The following is a 20,801-nucleotide window of genomic DNA, read 5'->3' as shown; positions in this document are numbered from 1 at the left end:
TCTTGTCTTTTTTTCTTCCTACAACCTCCATCGGCTATGGATTCTATCGGAAAACGCGTAGACGGCGAGGTCTCTGATTTCCTATATGCACGTAAACCAGACTGCAATGCAATATAATATAAAGTAGATATCCAGTTTATTTAGACTTGAATAATAATATGAATACTATATATATATAATAATTGTGTATCGATTGCAAATCTTCTCCAAGTCTTTTGTATAATTGCGATTAAATTCATTTTTATAAGGGAAAACTTAGTGTATAGAAATTAAAAATTGTGAAAGTCAAAATGTAGTCGAGAAGTGAAAGATTAGAAATGTTAGAAAATGGAATGCGAAACTGTAGAATAATTTAAAATTGTTTACAGATTCTCGATTTTTCTGTTCTACCATGTTTTGACCTCTTTATATTTTTTCTTTCTGTATTTCGACTTATTATGTTTTCAATTTTCTCTGCTTCAATTTTCCACACTTTCAAATTCTACGAATAACATTTTCCCGTCTGTGAAAATTATTACTTTTTTTTTCACCCTTACTCTCCACGTAACAACAACTTTTGGGAAAATTGTCTCAGATCGTATGTTTTATTAAAGAAGAACAGAAAAAACGAAAACAAAAAAAAAAACACAAAAAACAATAAAAAATTCCGTCGACAAAATTCTATTCCGCGCAGCTTTAATCTCGGTTTTAGCTCACTAGCACAGATCCCCTAATTCTGCCTAGCTTCCAGTCCCCTGACATTTTCTTGGTCGTAACTTGCCGCCATTTAATTATACCGTCCTTACATCTCAGTTTAATTTTCGTTAAAATTTTCTTACATCATTTTCCAATTACATATTATTATACGACATTATCCGAAAATCTCAAAAATCAAATGTCAGAATCGCGGACTCGTTATTTTCACTTCGGTCCTCCTATTCGAATTGGCTGTTTTTAATTTTCAAAATCTCCAATGTTTTTTACCCCTACCATCAGTAAATCAAATTTCAAAATCAAAAAGATTCAGTTTAATCAAGTGTTAGACTCAGAAAATAGTCGATTTTTTCATCCCAATGCTTCGTTACGATTCCTAACTTCAACCTCGTTCTATATCTCAAATCTTGAACCCCTTAAATTTTGAATAATGAAAAAAAAAAAATCGTCAAAGCTATTCTCTATTTCCGAGTTTTCAAACGAATTTGTTTTAATTCCTCCGCTAGATTACCAAATTTAGAACTTAAAATAAAAAACGCTCTTAACCCTAATCGATCTCTCTGAGTGAATCTCACCCCAAAAATTTTTCAAACTCTTCCAAGAGTGACTTGGTCGTGCGGAATAAAGCCCTTTTTCCGAAATTTTTGACACTTTCTTTAAAATTATCGATGTTTCACAATCCGGGATCATCCGGGCCATCTTTAATGGTACATTAAGACCTGAGGGTCAGCGATCAAGGTCGTAACGATGATCCGTAAAAAACGCAGTTCAAAAACGGAACCAAAAAAAAAAAAAAAAGAAGAAGAAGAAGAAAGAAAGAACAGCGCGCAGCATCCATCTTACAGGAAATGCCGGTGCAGTAAACGAACTGACTGTAGACGAACGATAACTTGAACGAATTCTCGCAAGCTTGCCGGAATTTGTGCGAAAAGACGATGAAGAAGAAGAAGACGAAGGATATAAAGAAGCACAAGAAGAAAAGGATACACGATGAAACAGGAGACGGAAAAAAAGGAGAAGAAGCAGAAGCAGCAGAAGCACACGTACACCGTGCCGCGTAGATACGCGCGGTTGAGCTTGCGCGCTTCGTCGGGGTGGGGCGCGCGTATCTAGAGCCTTGGAGGGGGGCTGGGGGATGGGGCATGGGGCGTGGGGCGTGGGGCGTGGGGGGTAAGCGGCAACCCGCGGTGCACGGTAGCCGGGCGGTTGAAGAAGAGTGGGGGGAGGGGCGGGGGGGGGCAGCGGAGGCGTCGCGCGGGTCGATGCTGCCGTCGGCGGCGGGGGCGACGACGGGGGCGGGGGGGGAGGCGACGGCGGGGGCGGCGTAAGCTGCTCGCGGAGGAGCGACGGTTAGTCAGTCTTTGGTGCTCCCGAAGCCGCGCTGCACGCTACTCCCACATCGAAACACCGTCGCCGCAGCCATGGGTGATAAGGTATTTGTGCTAAGAGAAAGGAGAGCCGCCTGTATCACGATCCATGATCGATATCTGACGGAGGAATCGTTTTTACCAACGAGACGGAATTAATTAATTAAATAACTAACTACAGTTATAAACTCGATCTGACCATTTGTTGTTATTAATATTGTTATAGTTATATTATAACGCGCGTTTTTAAACGCAGGGACGATACTTGTAGGTAAATCCATTTTTTTTTTTTTTTTTTTTTCTTGACAACGAAAAATTTCAAGAACGACGGAAAAATTCGTAATTTTTGACACTCACGGTTCGATAACTGAGACCGGAAAATTACACCCAAGAACATTTCCTTCCTCGGCCGATCGTATTTTTTTTTTTGGGAAATATTTCTTTCTAGCCACCCTTCGGTAATAACGTTAACGACTGTACTTGTAGTCGCGTGGTTTTTCGCGTCGAAAAGACGGGAAAATTTACGGTGCAAAAATTAGAGAGGAAAACGATTACGGTGGTAACGAATTTGGGGAGATTTTTTGGGCCGCGAAGTTTCCGGGCGGAGGAAGAAGACGACGAAAAGGAGCAGGTGAAGGGGAGGAGGAGGTGGTGGTGGTGGCGGTGAGGCGGTGGCTTCGAGAAAGAGGAACACCGATTTTCTCTTTTCTTCACCTCGCTACCGTCTCTCCTCTGATCTGGTCCTCGCTCGATTTCCGTTTGGTTTTCTCTTTTGTATTTTCTTTTTGAAAGAAACTGTACGCAACGGATTGTCAAAAAACATGAAATCCGAGATGTATACCCATACGAAGTGATTATTATACCTGTATCTACACACTTGCTTAAAAGCTTCAACACGAAAGCTTATAAATTAATTGGTAGTGCAAACACGGAATAAAAAATGACTGAAAGAAAACAAAATTTACGAAAATTCCCCGAAGGTACGTGAAAAACGAGAATTAGTATGATCAAAACGAAATCTACTACCAGTGAAAATCGGATCGGAAACGTTTTTCTCTAATTGCTTCAGTCACGCGATTCGGTTACCTGTAAAATTGCTAAAAAATTTTGAATTTTGCATGGAACGTAAGAAAAAGAAAATGGTCAAAAAATGAAAAAAAAAAAGAAACCGGTTGCCACTGGAGTGGCTTCTGTGATTGAAAGGGTTAATCGGTGCGTGTCGACACCTCACCCTAAATTCAACCGACTAACGTGACCTTCTCTTTGATCCTCTTTCGCCTGTTCTCCTCCTCACCACGCCCCACCATCACCATCGTTACAAGCACCTAGGCTCACACATACACACACACAATCAAACATAATATATAAATAGAGAGATACATGGAGAAGTTTTTCTTTTCGTTTCTTTCCTTTTTTGTTTTTTACTGTCCGCCATGAATTTCGCCAAGCTTGTGAAAATTGTCATCTGAATTCATCGACTTACTGGTCTGCTCTCTCTCTCTCTCTCTCTCTCTTCGTTTTTTTAGTTCGCCAACTGAAAAAGAAAGCAAAGAAAAGAAAAAAGAATCCTCCTCTTAGCCCGTCAGTTCCTTCTTTTACACCTAAATGCGCGAATGTGCCTTTCGAATTGTTCCCGACGCCACCGCATCCGGAACAGCGGCAGCACCGTCGTCCGCAAAACGAGTTTCTACCGGTCGATCAGACTCCGCATCGTCACCTGGCGCCGTAACGGCGGCGTCGCACAGATATTACCTTAAAAACCGATGAAAAATGAGAAAAAATAATAACAATTATAACAATGCTCACCCATTTCCGAAACCGTCACGAAATCTAACCCAAAAAAAAAAACGATAGAGTCGAGAGAGAAACAAACGAAAATTACTTAAAGTCAGGTTGAATTCCGGCGATAAAATAGTTTCCAAAAATTTTTACTCCTTGTCAGTTTTTTCTACGCTATTCTACTCCTTTCATTTCTTTTCTTTGATTTTTTCGGTAACTTTATTCCAAATCGATAAACTTCTTTTGACAAGTACATCTTGAATCGGTTGGCATTAATCGATATTTGGGAAAGAAATTTTGAGGCTGGATGAAAATTAATTTTTTTACCCCCTTTTTGAATCTTGTTTCCATACGTGTACAATTCTTACCCCATATACCAACCCCTTGTACGTAGGTGTGTATGTCGGTTAATTTTTTCGCGATGCTTGCGTCTGCGCAACATCTCCTTCGCAACGAGGGATACCTGGGCTATCCTAGCTGTTTTACATCGCGTGTAACCGGATGAAAAATAACGACGATCGTAAAAATAATAATATACAATGATACGCTTAACCCTTGGGAGACAGGAAAAAAATAAATAAATAAATAAAAATTATTGTGTACCTAACGATTTATAAAAATTCTACTGAATTAATTTCAGTCGTTTTTTTTCAACCCGGAAACACGAAGAAAAAAAACGAAAAAACATTACGAGAGGGGATGAGAAGAAATGTTGTAAAATTTTCTGCCACATTTTTTTTCTTTTTTTTTTTTTCTTGAACAATATCGTGATGTTTTAATACACTGTCAATCAGAATATTGCTACTATATTTTGAAAAACATGATAAAGTAAAAAAGCAGTTAAGAAAATTACTCCTGATTCCTGCGAACAATCGTTATTATATTCTTAAATCATATAATCTGCTTGTTTCTGTCACGTTTCTTTTTTTTCTTTTTTTTTTTTCTTTTTCTCTTTCAAGCAGCAAGCTATAATTTTGGAAATACTGACAATAACCTAAAACTGATTTCAATTTGAATTTCCATCATCGTCGTCTTCTTCTTCTTTTTTTTCTTCATCTTCTCTTTCCCTTATTTCCGGAAAAATGAACGTAATTCCAAAATTTATTTAAAAAAAAAAAACCAAAATAGTTTTTTTCCAAACGAAGTCTAAGCATCTAGACGAAATTCACGACGTGCCCTAATAAATATACTTTGCCTTTGGCTCTGCCTCTGCTTGTTCAGCAGCAGATCGAGAGAGGTTCGCGGATCTATACGGTCGGTTTTAGCCGGATAGTAACTACTTCCGGCGACTGCGCAAACTTGCTCCTCTCTGTATGTATGTATGTATGTATGTGTGTATGTATATATGTAATGCGAACGGTATACATACATACACCTCCGTACATACGGAATTATACCTACATAAAACGCGGTTTGCGCCAAGGACGGAGCGTCGATTGAAAAGGTCGATCCTTTTAACGCAAAACCTAGATAGGATGGATTATATAGACGTACCCCGCGCCTTGAACACCGTCTACATTTCATACACCAACGGCACATTCCCGAGGTGATAAGAAATGACGCGATTAATCCAAGTAGAAGTAGAGAAAAAGGAAGTGAAGTTCGGAAAAACGATCGATCGATCGGAAGGTAAAACGGATCAAGGGTTGAAAAAATTTGAATAGAATTGCAAAAAAAGGGACGAATAATAATTTCAGATTGTATTTTTATTTTTATTTTTTTGTTTCATTCTGATTATACATTCGTAATATGAAGTTTAATAGATAATAACAATAGGAAGAGAAATTTTTTTTCTTCCATTTTTTTTTTTTTTTTTTTTTTTTTTTACAATAAAACTTATTAGAAAAAAAAAATACATCTTGCAGAAATTTGAAGAAAAAAAAAAAATTTTAAAGTGATTCGAAGAGTCGCACGCGCGCGCAAAGAGACATTATTATCATCTGAGGCTTTTGCGCTCGGTTCGAGTTTTCGCTTTTTTCCCTCTCAATTATTCCGCCCCATCCCCCCACCCCTTTTCATTTCCTATACACGGAGTATAACGGCTTCTTGGGATAAGTAACAAAACCCCTGGGATTTCGATCGAACCGATATATTTTCATCTAATTCTCGATCTTCCTCTAATCAATTTTGCACGATTTAAAAGTAGATCCAACTTTTTTTCTTCCGAATTTTTGCTCGCCTCGCTAATTTTCGCTTCTTCAATTGATTCGCAAAAAAAAAAAAAGAGTGCAGAAAGAGAGGTACGCGGGATAGACGAAGAGGAAGTTTCCCCCTCTCCAAACTCCAAACTGGAGAAGGAGACGCAGACCAGATGGCGCCATGGGAGTTGAGTTGCGCTAGGTTAGGTTAGGTTAGGTCAGAGGGCGCGGATCGATCGGTAGAAAAGAGACTTCTTTATAATTCATGGGACAATTTGATTCTCCCGCCTTTTTTTCTTTATCCGGCGCAACTGGATTTGCGGACAGGAATAGAAACGCGTAATAATAGAAACAATAATAGTAATAGTAATAGTTATAGCGAGAGTCGAGTTTTTTCTTTCCAACTTTATTTTCTACTTCTCCCCCCCCCCCCCCCCCCCCCCCCCCCTCTTTGGAATCAGTTTTCTCCTTCTCCGTTTCCTCCGCATCCGGTTTCACCCACAATCCCAATTCGCCAATCATCGTGTGGACTTGCTTACAGAGACCCCGATCAATATGATTTCACTTTACCACCACCCCAAACTTCCACCCCTTGAACCAATCGCGTAGTGATATCTCAAATCGAGGAAATTTCCCAGCAACCCAGCAAAATTTTCCAACACAATTTTCTCACTCGCGATATTCTCGAAAATTTACTGTAGATTGAAAACTTTATTCAAAATTGTTGTTCAAGCATCTTATATCCCATTAATTAATTTTCCTCGTCGAAATGTTTACTACAAAAATTTTTAATTTCCCGCTCAAAAATATATTCCTACACACACCAACAACGGAACGTTCCAATTTCAAACGAACCACGGACTACAAAACTCGAGAGAGATGCAACCCTTAGGAAAATTCGGTTCGTCGGAAATTTGTTGCACGATGGATGGAACTTGAACTCCATTAAAGTTTACATACGTACGTACGTCTGCCTGCGTAATACTTTTATCTTTGTTGTAAAATCTTCGCATTCGATACGACGAATCATTCATCGCATCGAGTCCTGGCATACACACTCGGCTCAAATACCACCCTTAAGATACCTCCGCGCTTTTCCTATCCTCTTTTTCTTCTCCCCGACTTTCTGGGGCTTCTGTTGAGCCTCTGTTTCTCCTTCTATCTTCCTCTCTCTCTCTCTCTCTCTCTTTCTCTTTCTGTCCGAAGACTAAAATCCACTTCTCGTTGATATTAGGTAAAAATCGGTTCAAAACGTACAAGATAATTTGATTTACGAGCCGTGAAAAAAAGAAAAAAAAAAAAAACAAAACAACCAAAGTCAAAAGCATTAAAATTCATTTAAAATCGTTCGAACAAAAGAGGCAAAAACATCTCTCTCTCATATGAAAAAAAAAAATCTTACCCTAATTATTATTTTTTATAAACTTATAAATATCTACGTAAATGATATTCCGCGACACTTGGAACAAGCTCGAACTTGAATGAATAAATACTTGTAAACTTTTGAATCGACACGACCATCTCGCGTGTGTCTATCGACGATGCTCAGACTGACTCAAATTATGAGAATGGAGTAAGTAACGTTACGGTGCAACGATTCATGATTAAGAAAAATGGCTGCTTCGCATCCTTAAGTATGTCCGAGATTTAGTAAATGATTATAATGAAAAAATATAGTTTAATTTAGAAAAGTCAACTCCTTGAAAGTCATTCTCAAATTGTCAAATAACGATGACTTTTGAAGATGAGTTTTTCGTTGCGTTAACGTTACTAACTTCAGCCTGATCTCGAATTATGTAATATGTATAGTATACCCACACCTAGGCTCCGGAAGTGATTAGAACTAGAGGGGCTCCATAAACCAGCCGTGCACTGCGGTTGAAACACGCTTGCCCATCTATAATTCGTCATTCGACTGTGTTCAAGAGCTTTTTTTCAATTCGAAAAACAATTTGAAAAAAAACCAAATAACGATTAAGCTAGTTATAATTTTTCCTTTCCCTCGTTTTCATTTTTCGTTCAAGGTATTACACACACACACGCACGTTAGAATATCACGCCTCGAGTTATAATTAATTAAAGAGTGATAATTACAAAATGCGAGCAATAACCAAGCGTCATTATCGACTCGTATCGTTAACGAACCTCTGCTCCAAATTCGAGATGGTACACGCCTTCGAGAATAGTTATAAACGATATTATATCGAAGTGAAAATTATTACCGACAATCGATACATTAAAACAGAATCACGTGGTATTGATGGAAACAAATGAAAACAAGATGAAATCAAAATCGATCACGATTATTAAAATAATAACAACGGACGGTTATTATTGTTATTAAAGCGGAAAGGTTTTTACCAAAGTTTTCTTAAACTTCGCTGTTTCATTAATCTAACGCCTTAGATTAAGTTAGGTTAGGTTAGGTTTCACGCAGAGACGCCGACCCGATTTCAGTCGTTAAACCCGCGATACACCTGCATAACCCTAACTCAACCTGACCTAACAACTTGCGCGATAAATTAATATGCAAAACTTGCTACCCTCGCCTTCCCGTCACCCTTATATAACTCCGGAAACTCTGACTAACCCTTCCTTACTTTCGATTCTAACCTCTCGTGCAGAGTTCAACATTACACTCACTCACGTTCCTGATATAAAGTACATATTAGAGTATATACTGCATCTACGTTATAAACGTAGGTTAGGTACAAATAGTAGCAGTAACGATAATTTTTACGGCAACGGTAACAGGCACGAGCTTATCGGTTTTAGCTTCTATATGGTAGCAAAGATACGACATGCACGTGTTATGAGGGTGAAATTTCTCTGCGGATTTACCTCCGATCGAGTATTACTGCTCTGCGATTATTCGATTCATCGTTTTCTCAGTTAATCGTTTTCCGATTAATCGACGATCTTTATTCGTTGCGATTATTCGATTAATCGATTAAGTAATTGAGCTTTTCGATTGATCGTTAACTCAACTAATCGATTTATTGACGATTTCGATTAATCGTTATTCCGATCAATCGATGCTCTTTATTCATATAGCGATTGACGTGTAGAAATATTACGAGGCAACTTCGATTAATCGACTTATCGAAAACGTCTATTAGTCGATCAATTGGAGAAACGATTAATCGAAGCTGCCGATTGATCGATTAATCGTACAAACCTTATCGTCAGACGTGAAAACTGTTGTTAAACAATTGCCCTTATCTAACTAATTGAGATACTTCGAACAAATAAATCGAGTCATAGTTTTAGTCTTGTGTCCTATTCAGTGACGCACATAATCCGCGTCGATAGCGAGGGTCGTCGACTCGACGACGCGTTGACATCGTCCATTTTTACCGAACGTCTAAATCCCAGGCGAAGGAAGCCAAGTCGTCGGTGTTTTTTTTTTCTCCTCTCTTTTTCCTCCCCCCCACACGCTTCATCTATTTTCTCATCCGCGAATAGGTTTCCCGTTTAAAATTATTCTTCTCAGTCAAAAATACTCGGCTGTAGATTTGCGAATCAAAAGAAAATCAGACGTGAGAAAAATGGTGGGAAAAAAAACAAACCCGACATGAAAAAAAAAAAAAAATCGAAAAACGTTTATAAAAACGAATCATTTCTTTCTACTCATAGTATAGAGCCGGTTTTTTGCAAAGACTACCTACGTTAGATGTAAACTTAATTTTTAAAATTTTTTACAGTGTATTAATTACCGTTAAATACTCAAATTTCTCCACATTTCACAGCCGCAAAATTATACATCTAGGCTTTCAGCCGGGTGTGGGTAAATGGTACAATGCACGACGGTTCATGGCCTGGTTTCGTATTGATCTTCCTCGTGGTTTCGTTCGTTCGTTCGTTCGTTCGTTCTCCGCGTCTGCGCCCCCCGTTATATACGAACATACAGAACCAGAGAGAGCGAGAGAGAGAGAGAGAGAGAGAGAGAGAGAGAGAGAGAGAGAGCCAAAGAGGACTGGCCCATCGACCCGACAACCTATACGTATATCCGCCATCCAACCGCACCCCCGCCAAATTTCTGCACCCCCAAGACTGCGAATTTTGCACCGATTGTCAAAATATTTCCTTTCAGTATTGTTCAGATTTCGAAATAAACGACTATTCATGTCGTTGTTATGAATTTTTTTATTCTCTCAGGATCCGCTGGTTCGATTCTTCGAAAGACTAGGAGAAGAAATCATTGCTTGGAAATTTTATAACGACTTTCAAAAATAGTTAGATTTTCGAAATGAGAATATGTTTTCAATCTCATTTTTTATCGAGTGGTTTTATAACGGCCTTCCTGTTCTCGTTCAGAATAAAACAATAATTATTGTCGTTCGCACCACTTCGTATTATATTAAAAATTTAAGTTCGATGATACGGAAAAACAAACGGAAAAACAAACGAAAATTTTTGGGAATATCGAGTGAATATTCGGTAGGAAAAACAGAGACGATAAAAAATGTTAGAAGAGGAATAAATTACTTATAATATTATACCTAATCAACGAACATCTTTTGCTCCATTTCCGATATGAGACTTTAATTTTCTCCATTTTTGTTTCCGTCGCGTCGCGATTTTACTTCTTCGATAAATTTCCCTTGATTATTATCATCTCGTTATAGCTATCGTATTTCCGACTGTCGAGTTTATTTATTGTGTTTTTGTTTCTTCTTCTTTTTTTTTTACACCTTATCCGCACGTAAAAACGGCTGTAAGGCACAGCACTATCGGCTAATTAAATACACGGATAGCCAACTTCCGGGAGGGGGAGGTTCGCACGACACGTGGAGACCTGGGGAAGGGGGGAGGGCGAGACTCGTAAAACGGTATAAAAACATGCCAGGAGACGTTTAGAGGTAAAAAAAACGCGATAGGACTAATTTATTTGTTTTTTTTTTCTTCATGTTCTACTTTTTTCCAAACTTCGTATCAATCGTGAATTTGATTATTTCGTCGAGTAACCAAACTTTGTCTTGATACGTAGGGAAAATTTGTAAATCTCCATCTTATTTTGGATTTCTTTTATTACTACATTGGAAAAATGTCCTCATGACGTCAGAGGTCCTGTTTGTCGGCGCCATTTTATCACCGGATAACGAAAGGTTTTTTTTTGTTTGTTTTTTTTTTTTTTTTACTTCAATGGAAACAAATCGTCATTCTTTCGCTTTCAAATCACTCGTGTAAACATGAATCAATTAAAAACTTAATCAATCAATAAATATGTAACCTGGTCTACTATCCAAACTCGACAAAAACACGTCCCTACGGGTCAGCTGCGTCTCAGCCTCGTTGCATTAGTTTCATTTTTTCCCACCAGCTGATGCGAATTTCAAAGTGAAAATTATCCCATTACTGAGTGTTCCGTTTCAACGAAAACTCTTGGTACAGGGAAGGACGGGGCAAAGTGGGCCCCTCGGGGCAAAGTGGGAACCTTAGAATTTTTCATATCTCAAAAAATTTGGGGGCAAAGTGGGACCCTTAAAATTTTTTATATGTCAAAAAATTTGGGTCAAAGTGGAAGCCTTAAATTTTTTCACATCTAAAAAATTTTTGGGGCAAAGTGGGCCCCTGGGGGCAAAGTGGGACCCTTAAAATTTTTGATATCTCAAAAAATTTGGGGGCAAAGTGGGAACTTTAAATTTGCCCCACATTCAGCGTATATGTTTTGTTTGTTTTTGTCCTCGTTTTTTGTTTTTTTTTGCTTTTTACTATTTCGTCTGTTTCTTTTAAATCCAAGAGGAATAATCAATCCTTGGTGGTTTCGGGTCGTTGTTCTTGGACTTTTAGCTTCGCCTACGCCGTCAACAAGCCATATTTATACCCAAGCAAACGCAGCTACCCTCTGGTTGTTCGACGACACAGGGTGGGATACCTGAGGGTAGGTTATATTATATCTATGTACCTGAAACGTGCTGACTGCAGAGCTCGGCTGAACTCGGCCAAAATCAATACTACGACGGTACCCACTGTTCTCACCCTCTTCCCTCTGCCTCTCTCTCTCTCTCTCGCTCTCACCCCCCCCCCCCTCTTCCTCTCTACCGTTTCGACGAAGATCAAAAATTCAAAGTCAATATTAAATGCCACGAATACAATGATAGTAATATTATGCAAGGATAAACAAAGTGGTTTCGTATTGTTCGAGTCGGTAAAAATTAATCACACTATACTATACGCATATGTATATATAAATATACTATATATAGAAGGATGATTGCAAATGGCAAAGGAAAAAATCGTATCTCCGAAAATTAATGAAAAAGAGAGAGAAAAAAAAGAAAAAAGCTTGGAATAGATTCAACCACTTTGGAAATACTATATACTTGAATTACATGCCTATAGGTGTGACACATATAATAGACGTATATATGTATAAATGATCTTGCGCAATAACCGCAGCGACAGCCTGAACAAATCAAGTGCAATATGACGACGTAACAACTGCATTAGATACGTAACGTATATTATTTACACGTAGGTATAATAATTAGATTTAATAAAATAATGAAACCAATGTCAATTGATTCACTGATTCGAAATTTTTTATCTCTCTCTCTCTCTCTCTCTGTCTCTTTTTTGTATTAATATTAATTTTTTACTGCACAAAATTGATATTGAAAATTCGAAAATACTGTAAGGAAAAAAAAAAATGAGGAAATTGGCTGATTGTGAATGATAATGATTATAAAAAATTCGATCTCTCTCCAAATCCCTGAAGTCTTTGAACTTGATTCGGTCGATTGTCGGCTCTTGCGGGATCAGCAGCAGCGTCAACGAACTAGCTTTAAATTCAATTAATTAATTAAATCTCATAAAATCGTGGATAGGTTTACGACAAACCCTCGAGTGTGTCACGCTCGTGGTATTATATTACCATTTTTTTTTTTATTTCGTTCGCGTTTTTTATATCATTCGACAACTTGACATCGAAATTTTTTGAAACGAGAAATTTTCATTTTTTACCCTTCGCCTATTCACAAGACTCATTCCAAGATCTGTTCTCTAAGCTTGAAGAAATTTTTTCATGCAATCAAATTTCAAAGAAATAGATTAAAATTTGAAACCCTTTGGTTCCCCTCCATTTTTGCAAAAAAATTACCTCGTCAATATAAATTCATTGAAATCGTCTCGTCTCTTCATTTCTTCAACTTCTCTAATTAATATCTTCAATCGAACTGAATTCCGCACGAAAATTCGAAACCGGATATCAAAAAAAAGTTGAAGAAAAATGCGATAAGAAATCGTCGAAATACCGCAGGATCTTGCTAAATTAGATATCCGCAGAGCTACGCAGGCTCCGTCGAGCCGTTCTCGGATAGTCGACGACGCAGTTAATTAGTGACGCCGCCGGCAGGGTTCGTCGCATGGCGAATGACGTCATTCCCTACGTATAGGGCGTTCCGCGCCAATTCGACGCTCGCTTAACCCTGACCAACATTTTCACGAATTTGCTCCGTGTTTTGTGTTCTTTGTCAATTTTTCTAACAACTCCACGTGTATCCGGTAGATAATTATTATTATTAGTTCGGCTTATTTTGTAAAACTTTTTTTTCCTCAAATCGGTATAAGGCTTACACCTAAAAATAAAAAATAAATTTTTTTACAACAATCACAAACACGCGAACTTTAAATATTTCCTTACCTCCTTCAGGTTTTACGAAAATATGTTGTTGTTGTTTTTTATTATTATCTGTCGCAGACTTTTCGAATAAAACAGAAAGCAAAACAGAAATTAAAAAATGACCGATCGACCACACCGAGCCCATTTTTATCCCACACGCCTCTGACTGAGACAATTATGCGTAAATTATATACTTTATTCAGAAAATGTATACATAGATACATTCGTGTACTATTATGTCAGCGTGTTTTGCAAGCTAGCGCGCGGTATATACGTTTTTTAAATTGCAGGAAATCGCCATTCACGAAGAGTTTCATTTTAAATTACACCAAGTTATAATCAACTCTCGTGCTCCGGCCGTTAGCTGCTGCGCTACGTTTTGTTCTGTTCTGTTTTGTTCTGTTCTGTTCTGTTGAGAGCAATGCCTCCTTCGTCGTTGTTGCAGTAGTTTTCAGTATGACTACAGCCGTTTGGTTGGCTTGTTCAATAATTCGCACGGACGAATAAAACCGCATATAACAGCTACGAGAGTTGCAAAATAAATTGCAAAAGTTTGAAAACTGTTCTTTGCGTTTATTAAAATGATATGAATAAAAACACGATGTTATATATAACATAATCACAAAAACCATAAGCACAATAAATTTTTTTTTTTTCTTATATCTTGCTAATTAGTAATTACGCTATCAAAGAGTTTTTTACTGCATACCTACATATTTTTTTGCTATACTTAAGCAGCAAAAAAGAAAAAACAATACTAAATTACAACACTTGGTAGTTTTTTTTCGTTATTCATTATTTTCGTTCGGTTTTGTTAGCTTAAGAGGTCTACCCAATTGACGAATAACAAAAAGGGTTTTTTCAAAACAAATTTTAATAACTTTTAACAGTAAATATCGGTACAAGCTATGTGAGGCCTAAGAAACAAACTCTCGAATTACATGAAAAAATAAATTTTCTTCATTTTAATCACTTTTTATACACGAAAATCGCAGTTGAAAATCAGTCTGAAAAAAGGTAGGACTGCGGTATTGATGATTTCTCAGAGATGGTTAACCTGAAACCAAAAAATTGAAGGGTTTTAGATTCAGCATGTCAATGGCCTTGGAATGAATCATACGATTTTTAATATTTGCAAAATTTACAAAATGGCCGCCATTTTTCGGAATAGTTGAAAAAGACCAGTTTTTTGCCGTTTTTTGCAAACAATATAGTTGAAATCGAAATTTCAAATATCGTATAATTCATTCCAAGGACATCAACACGCTGAATCTAAAACCGTTCGATTTTTTGGTTTCAGGTTAACCATCTCCAAGAAATCGTCAACACCGCAGACCTACCGTTTTTCAGACTGATTTTCAATAACGATTTTCGTGTATAAAAAGTGATTAAAATCAGTAAAAAATTTTTTATGTAATTTGAGAGTGTATTTACTAAGCCTAACGAAACCTGTATCAATATTTACAGTCAAAACTTGTTTAAAAAATTCTTGAAAAAAAACATTTTCTTTTTTTCTTTTGCTCGTCAGTTGGAATAGTATAAAAACTAAAAATAATGAATTCGTAAACTTTTGAAGGAATACAGAAACGCTTCTTCAACGTCTTTTCGGATGACCCAAAAATCCAGATTTCGTGCACGCCCATAGTATTATTAGTAGTAGTTGTTGTAGTAGTAGTGGTGGTGGTGGATGGCGGTTTAAGTGGCTCCAAGCTCCTCGTGGAGGGCCTGCAACTGTTCCACCGCTAGTCTATGTCTATATATTACTACCTAGCAGATACAAACGATGCTAATTAGTCCCGGCATTCTTTTAATTTTAATAACAAGACCCTCCCGTTACGCAGTGGCCAACTCATACTTTGAGCTGTTCCTCTTATCGGGGAAGAATTTTCCCACCTAGGGTTGTTCGTTGTTTTTCCACACACAGGGAGGAAAAAATTTCAAGTGAAAATCGCCTCACTTCCCCTCATTATCCTCATCATTATCATCGTTATTATTTTTTTCCAACCATTTATTTTCCAGCATGGCCGTTCAGACTCTTACAGAGTTGCAACTCTGCCAAATGTTCGGGACGACAACAAAACCGCTGACGGAATGTACAAGGTATATTATTTTGCGGGGAAAACGAGTTCCAAAACCGCGATTGGAAATCCGTTTTTCTTTTATTTTTTGTTTCAACTGTTTTTTTTCTTCTGTCTTTGGGACTACGGCACAAAAAAATTTTACACAACTTTCTACGCTTCTTGTATTATTAAAAAAAGTGCCGCCATTTTTCGCCCCAAATTTTCGCGTGGCTTGGATTGTCGTAGAAAATGAAAATCTTTCGAGAATTTTAATTTGAAAATTTCACAACTTAAATCAACGCGTATAAAGAACCAAAAGTGACAATCCTAGTTACGTTTGCTCCGAGATGGCGCTCTAATAGCAACTGATGTTTTCTAGGTAATCTGTTCAACTTTTCACAACATTCTTCCTCTCTCTTTCTCTGTCTCAATAATCTGATTATCTGGGCTTTTTCATGTCAATATTCCTCACTCACGCATCTATTTAGTGTTGCACTTTGTTATTCTTTGTTACTCTGTGGCGGTGGCCTGTCTCCGAGCACAATTACTAAATTACTTAACCTCCAAAATTTAATGGCGTCCGTTTTTTTTCTTGAATTAAAATTGATCCGAAAGAAAATTAATCACTTCTAGTTTACCTCATCGAATATCAAAACAAACGGTGACTTTTCAATATTCAACTGTTTAACAACCAAAACCAGACTAAAAAAAAAAAATATATTTTTTCCTCTACGGTGATGATCATTGATAGATAATAATTAATTTTAGCGTGGATGCGTGTGAATGATTATCTGGGATTGATTGATGCTGCTAATCACAAGATCTTGATTTATTTTTTGTGAAACGATCGCCGAAATCACACTTTTTACTCTACATGCTCAGCACACTAAAAACAAATTTCCCATCGTGAACTTCAACTCTCAACCTCCACGCCTTTTTACCTACACCATAAGCCTATGTGATCCTGTAATAATAACTCGTGACAAATTTTTTTCAATTTTCTAATGACAATAATGCGCGAATCGCACGGCTCTAATAAAATTAACAATTTTTCTTTCTCACCTATTATTCTTTTATTCAATGTAAATAATTAATGAATAATATTACTACTTTTAATTTAATAACTTTTTGTCCCAATTTATGTTTTCCTCTCTGTATCGGCATAATTTCTATACTTCTGTATTTTCGTATTTTTTTTTCTTTTTTTTCACGGTGATTGTTGCTTAAATATTCAGCCTTATTATTATCACTACGATAATTATTATTACTGATATCATTATGTAAATAAATTGATTATACAGTTTAGATCTATTTTCTTTTTCTTTATTGGATTATTTAAAAAATAAATCTATAATATTGTTCAAAAAAGAGGATCGCTTGGAAAATATTAATTCGACTGAAACGAAATAGACGGACTAAATCGACAATTTAATCGTGAGAAAATCACATCGACAAATGTGGAAAATATTAAACGCGTGAATGAAAAAACTAAAAAGACAAAATGATTCTGTTAACGGTTCGAAATAAACTGATGACAAGTACATTACGGAAACGTATTTGACGGTCACATGGACTTATTGTTAACGATCGACATAGACTGACGCAAAATGACGTGAACGATCCACAAAGTGGATCGAATGAGCCCAATGATCTTAAAACGAACTTGTCGTTCTTTCTTTTTAACAATCTACAGTCGCGGCGGAAGAACCCAAAGCGGAAGGGGGACAATTTGGACGATCTGAAACAAGAGTTGGACATTGATTTTCATAAAATCACACCGGAGGAATTATACCAGAGATTTAGCACGCACCCCGAAAACGTGAGTATAACGAAATGCCTTGAGGACGTGCTTAAAACTTGTTTGACACCCTCGGGTAGAAAACGACCTTTTCTTCATTCATTCGAAGTACCTAAATCCAAAAGAATCGTACATTTTGATCATGACCTATATAATTTGAGAAGGTAACCTCTTTTATGAACTTTCGAAAAAAAATCGTTTTTCACAACGAGTTTTATCGCTGGGGTACAAACGACCCCAGTGTAACAAAGAAGGCGAGGAATGAGTAAAACTTGGTGTTCTTATCGTGATCAGGGCCTCAGCCACGCAAAGGCGAAGGAGAACTTGGAAAGGGATGGACCGAACTCGTTGACGCCGCCTAAGCAGACGCCAGAGTGGGTCAAGTTCTGCAAAAACTTGTTCGGTGGTTTCGCGTTGCTGTTGTGGATCGGAGCGTTTTTGTGCTTCATCGCCTATTCGATCCAGGCGTCGACAGTGGAGGACCCGAACGACGACAACCTGTACCTGGGAATAGTCCTTGCGGCGGTGGTGATAGTGACCGGAATATTCTCGTACTACCAGGAAAGCAAGTCGAGCAAGATCATGGAGTCGTTCAAGAACATGGTGCCACAGTTCGCGACCGTTCTTCGAGAGGGTGAGAAGCTGACGCTACGCGCGGAGGACTTGGTGCTGGGTGACGTCGTCGAGGTGAAATTCGGAGACCGGATCCCGGCTGACATCCGCATCATCGAGTCACGGGGCTTCAAGGTCGATAACAGCTCGCTGACGGGTGAGTCCGAACCGCAATCCCGGTCCCCGGAGTTCACGAACGAGAATCCACTCGAGACTAAGAACCTGGCCTTCTTCTCAACGAACGCCGTCGAGGGCACGGCTAAGGGGGTCGTCATCTGTTGCGGGGACCAGACGGTGATGGGTCGCATAGCTGGACTCGCGTCCGGACTTGACACCGGAGAAACGCCGATCGCGAAGGAGATCCACCACTTCATTCATCTGATTACCGGCGTCGCCGTCTTCCTGGGTGTCACCTTCTTCGTGATCGCCTTCATCCTCGGCTACCACTGGCTCGACGCCGTCATCTTCCTCATCGGTATCATCGTCGCAAACGTCCCGGAGGGCCTGCTGGCCACCGTTACGGTCTGCCTGACGCTCACGGCGAAGCGAATGGCCTCGAAGAACTGCCTGGTGAAGAACCTCGAGGCCGTAGAGACTCTGGGATCGACGTCGACCATCTGCTCGGACAAGACCGGGACCCTGACCCAGAACCGGATGACCGTTGCTCACATGTGGTTCGACAACCAGATCATCGAAGCTGACACAACCGAGGACCAGTCCGGTGTACAGTACGACAGAACAAGCCCCGGCTTCAAGGCACTTGCCAAGATAGCAGCGCTCTGTAATCGTGCCGAGTTCAAAGGTGGCCAAGACAACTTGTCGATACTGAAGAAGGAGGTTAACGGCGACGCGTCCGAAGCCGCGCTTCTAAAGTGCATGGAACTCGCCCTCGGCGACGTGATGGGCGTCAGGAAACGCAACAAGAAGGTCTGCGAGATACCCTTCAACTCCACCAACAAGTACCAGGTATCCATACACGAGTCTGACGACCCCAACGACCCCCGACATCTCCTCGTTATGAAGGGAGCACCGGAGAGGATCCTCGACCGCTGCAGCACCATATTCATTGGCGGAAAGGAGAAGGTACTGGACGAAGAGATGAAGGAGGCGTTTAACAACGCGTATCTCGAACTGGGCGGACTCGGCGAACGTGTTCTTGGTTTCTGCGACTTTGTTCTACCCTCTGACAAGTTTCCACTTGGTTACAAATTCAACTGCGACGACCCCAACTTCCCCGTAGAGGGACTCCGCTTTGTGGGACTCATGTCCATGATCGATCCGCCCAGGGCTGCGGTGCCGGATGCTGTTGCCAAGTGCCGCTCGGCCGGTATCAAGGTCATCATGGTCACTGGTGACCATCCTATCACTGCCAAAGCCATTGCCAAATCTGTTGGTATTATTTCTGAAGGTAAGGCATTTTTTGTGGGTAGAAATTTAGGTTCCAGAATCCGTGTCATCCTGGGGTTTAAAGTCTGTTGGGCTAATTTCAAGCCTCGCGAAATCGTTGAAAGGCTTCTTTGTTCACAAAGTACTTTGAAGTCCTGCCTTGTCTTTCAGTTTGGAGGAATACTTCTTTTTATTGCTACCGCGTCAATCCTTGTGTCAAAATTCTTCTATACTTTATGGTAAATTCATCGTTAAACAAGTGTTAACCATCATCTTTGGATTTCGTTGTATTACAACCGTGTGAATTTTGACACCAGCCAAGGTTACCGATTGAAGAAAAATGTCTATTGAAATCCCGATGTTTCCATAATCCATCGTCTTTACCTTTCTACTTACGCAACAAACCAGGAAACGAGACGATCGAGGATATCGCACAGCGTTTGAACATACCGGTAGCCGAAGTCAATCCACGAGAGGCTAAAGCGGCTGTAATCCACGGTTCGGAACTGAGGGAATTGGACTCCGATCATCTGGACGAAATATTGCGATACCACACTGAAATTGTCTTCGCACGTACATCGCCGCAACAGAAGCTGATCATCGTTGAAGGTTGCCAAAGGATGGGAGCCATTGTAGCCGTAACAGGTACGTGGATGAACATCACGTTTTTCATCAACATGGCGGCTCCGTATTTAAAAATAAAACTCCTCCCTTCGGGCAAATGTTACCCTCCACCAATCGATCGCTGCAAAATAGCTTCAGAGCTTCGGTATTCGCGAAATTCGCCAAAACCGATCAGCTGTTCGTCCGGCCGGCCGCCATCTTGCCTCCAGTCACGCTGTAACTTGTTATTACGTTTATCCTGCGCACAGGCGACGGTGTTAACGACTCTCCGGCGCTGAAGAAGGCCGACATTGGAGTCGCGATGGGCATCGCAGGTTCCGACGTATCGAAGCAAGCCGCTGACATGATTCTGCTCGACGACAACTTCGCCTCGATCGTCACGGGGGTCGAGGAGGGTCGACTGATTTTCGACAACTTGAAAAAATCCATCGCTTACACCCTCACCTCGAACATTCCCGAGATCTCACCCTTCCTCGCTTTCATTCTCTGCGATATTCCGCTGCCCCTTGGAACCGTGACCATCCTCTGCATCGACTTGGGAACCGACATGGTAAGTCAACCATATTCAAAAACTCTACGTCATCCCCCCCTTTTTTTCAATTTTTTACACCCCTCGACCAGTTTACGCACTAATATTTAATTAACTTAATATTGTATTTAACATAATACAGTGTAATCTCATTTGTACTGTTCAAATTCAAGTTCGAGTTCAAAAAGTAA

General features: G+C 39.3%; 2 protein-coding genes across 7 annotated transcripts in view; both read left to right on the top strand.

Moving 5' to 3' along the window:
- LOC124414205 overlaps nt 1-389 on the top strand; it is a 34,450-nt gene extending 34,061 nt beyond the window's left edge. Inside the window, exon 7 of the mRNA XM_046895182.1 lies at nt 370-389. The gene's annotated coding sequence lies outside the window, so the exon portion shown is untranslated. The remainder of the gene's footprint in view (nt 1-369) is intronic.
- LOC124414282 (sodium/potassium-transporting ATPase subunit alpha) overlaps nt 1-20,801 on the top strand; it is a 55,956-nt gene that overhangs the window by 17,259 nt on the left and 17,896 nt on the right. For 4 of the 6 annotated variants that reach the window (XM_046895308.1, XM_046895307.1, XM_046895306.1 and 1 more), the window contains exons 2-6: nt 15,621-15,701; nt 17,355-17,480; nt 17,754-19,479; nt 19,866-20,102; nt 20,330-20,631. In XM_046895308.1, the coding sequence (XP_046751264.1) occupies nt 15,621-15,701; nt 17,355-17,480; nt 17,754-19,479; nt 19,866-20,102; nt 20,330-20,631 (2,472 nt within the window). Of the gene's footprint in view, nt 1-2,019; nt 2,127-15,620; nt 15,702-17,354; nt 17,481-17,753; nt 19,480-19,865; nt 20,103-20,329; nt 20,632-20,801 lie in introns of those variants that run through there. The other 2 variants (XM_046895309.1, XM_046895310.1) reach the window with 2 other exon arrangements.

Source organism: Diprion similis, chromosome 13, assembly GCF_021155765.1.
Source record: "Diprion similis isolate iyDipSimi1 chromosome 13, iyDipSimi1.1, whole genome shotgun sequence".
In the NCBI taxonomy this organism is placed as follows: Eukaryota; Metazoa; Arthropoda; class Insecta; order Hymenoptera; family Diprionidae; genus Diprion; species Diprion similis.
The sequence above is the reverse complement of the archived record's forward strand: the minus strand, read 5'-3'. Positions and strand labels throughout refer to the sequence as shown.